Genomic DNA, 1,792 nt, shown 5'->3' on the forward strand with positions numbered 1-1,792 from the left:
CCAACTCAGGCACATCCCTCTTTCCTGGAAGCAATAGTTCTGGGTAGACACTGAAGATACAGAGACAAGATAAGAATGAAGAGTAACCACAACAAACTACTCTTCAGAAGTAGTTTAGGAATATTTTATTAATGCATGTATAAATACCACCAAAGAATATTTAGAAGCAGAGATTAGGGAACACCAATTCTGCCTTTCCTCTTCAGCCGTGCTGTGATAACCCACAGAGTCACATTTTCCAGGACCATTAAGACTTGACCGCACTGGTGCCATTTTATAGCTGTAAGATCGTGAACAATTTCATCTTTGTGACTCTCAGTTTCTTCACCTGTCAAATGGGAATTATTTTTCCTATCTTGACCAGTCACTTTGAAAATTACCAGATAAAATATCTTTGTAAAAAATTTATTACCAGATAAAATGTATTTATGAAGTCAAAGAACTGTTATAAAGTGAGCCCTAGTTAATGTGAGTTTTACATCTCTTCCCCACTGAAAAGTCCTATTCTGAACCCCTCATCTAGGATGATATATTGTGATGCTCTTCTGTGGAAAATGGGCTGAGGAGCTACCGACAGAGGCAGAAGTGTGCAGGACTACTCCAATATGGCAGCCCTGTCCATAATACAAATCTTGAGTCATTCCAGACTTTAAAAACCTGCACGTTTCTTAGGGTAACCAGTGCTATACTAACCTATCCAGGATCCTATCAAGGACTGGCATGGTGTCAGGAAATAGCTGGAGATCTCTAGAAGGGCTTCTTAGAAGAACTGGCCTAAGCTCATGTTTGTCAGAGAAGTAGTCTTAGTCCCTTGTATGAAAGTTGACCAACAGTACTGGGGCTGCAGAGCTCCAAGACATGGGAAAAGAGGGCGTATTTGGGAACAGTAAAGCATGAGGCTGGAAAATATTTGGAGGTTTGGAAAATTAAAGGAACATGACGTGCAACTAAGACGCTTATACATTTTGGTAAGAAGAGAGAAGATAGACATAACTGAGGGTAATGAAAGGACTTGGAGTGACATGATCAGATCTGTGTTGTAGAAATACTAGGAAGAAAATGATAGCATGTGCCTGGTGAAGAGTGAGGGCTGGAAATAGGCCGAGAATGCTCTGGATCGTAGGGGAGAACTGCTCCAGAAATAGGTAGAGAAGAGATGTGGGTGGACTTGAGATCTCTTAAGAAAATAGACTCACAGGCTCTGTGATGACGTGGTGTGAGGTGTGAGGAAGGAAAAGGGAACAAATGAGAAACGAAGCCTTCTGGTTTGGGGAAAGATGTGAATGGTTATGCTTTTCACAGTAAGAGGAGCAGAGTTGGCGGGCTGGGAAGTGGAGAGTTCAGTCTGGGATTTGATGGATTTAGAGGGCCCTGAGAACAAGTGGAGACACCTGCATAAGGAAACCTGTAGAGACCCAGGACCAGGGAGTGAGCTTTGAATTGTGTTCAGCTCCATGGTCCTGCTGCGCCTCACCACCTGCGCATTCTGTTCCCAGTATTTCGTCTTCACGGGGGTGCTGGCCATGGTGACGTGTGCCGTGTTCCTGCGGCTGAACTCCGTCCTGAAGCTGGCTGTACTGCTGATCATGATTGCCATCTATGCCCTGCTGACCGAGACCATCTACGCCGGCCTCTTTCTGCGCTATGACAACCTGAACCACAGTGGCGAGTAAGTGTCCCCGTCACACAGTGCAGTGCATATTTAAAAGTCCAAGTTAATCTAGCCAGGCCAATTAATTGATAGGAAGCATAGAAAAGTCCAGTTCCCCAAGGTTGCTCAAGGCTAGAAGAA

At 44.3% G+C, this 1,792-nt stretch overlaps 1 protein-coding gene across 2 annotated transcripts in view; it reads left to right on the forward strand.

Annotated features, from left to right (window-relative positions):
- Positions 1–1,792, forward strand: part of ADCY8 (adenylate cyclase 8 (brain)) — a 225,251-nt gene that overhangs the window by 190,934 nt on the left and 32,525 nt on the right. For both annotated transcript variants that reach the window (XM_006879284.1, XM_006879285.1), the window contains one exon: positions 1,497–1,669. In XM_006879284.1, coding sequence (XP_006879346.1) covers positions 1,497–1,669 — 173 coding nt within the window. The remainder of the gene's footprint in view (positions 1–1,496; positions 1,670–1,792) is intronic.

The sequence above is a fragment of the Elephantulus edwardii genome, unplaced genomic scaffold, assembly GCF_000299155.1.
Source record: "Elephantulus edwardii isolate Elephantulus edwardi_28Jun2011 unplaced genomic scaffold, EleEdw1.0 scaffold00003, whole genome shotgun sequence".
In the NCBI taxonomy this organism is placed as follows: Eukaryota; Metazoa; Chordata; class Mammalia; order Macroscelidea; family Macroscelididae; genus Elephantulus; species Elephantulus edwardii.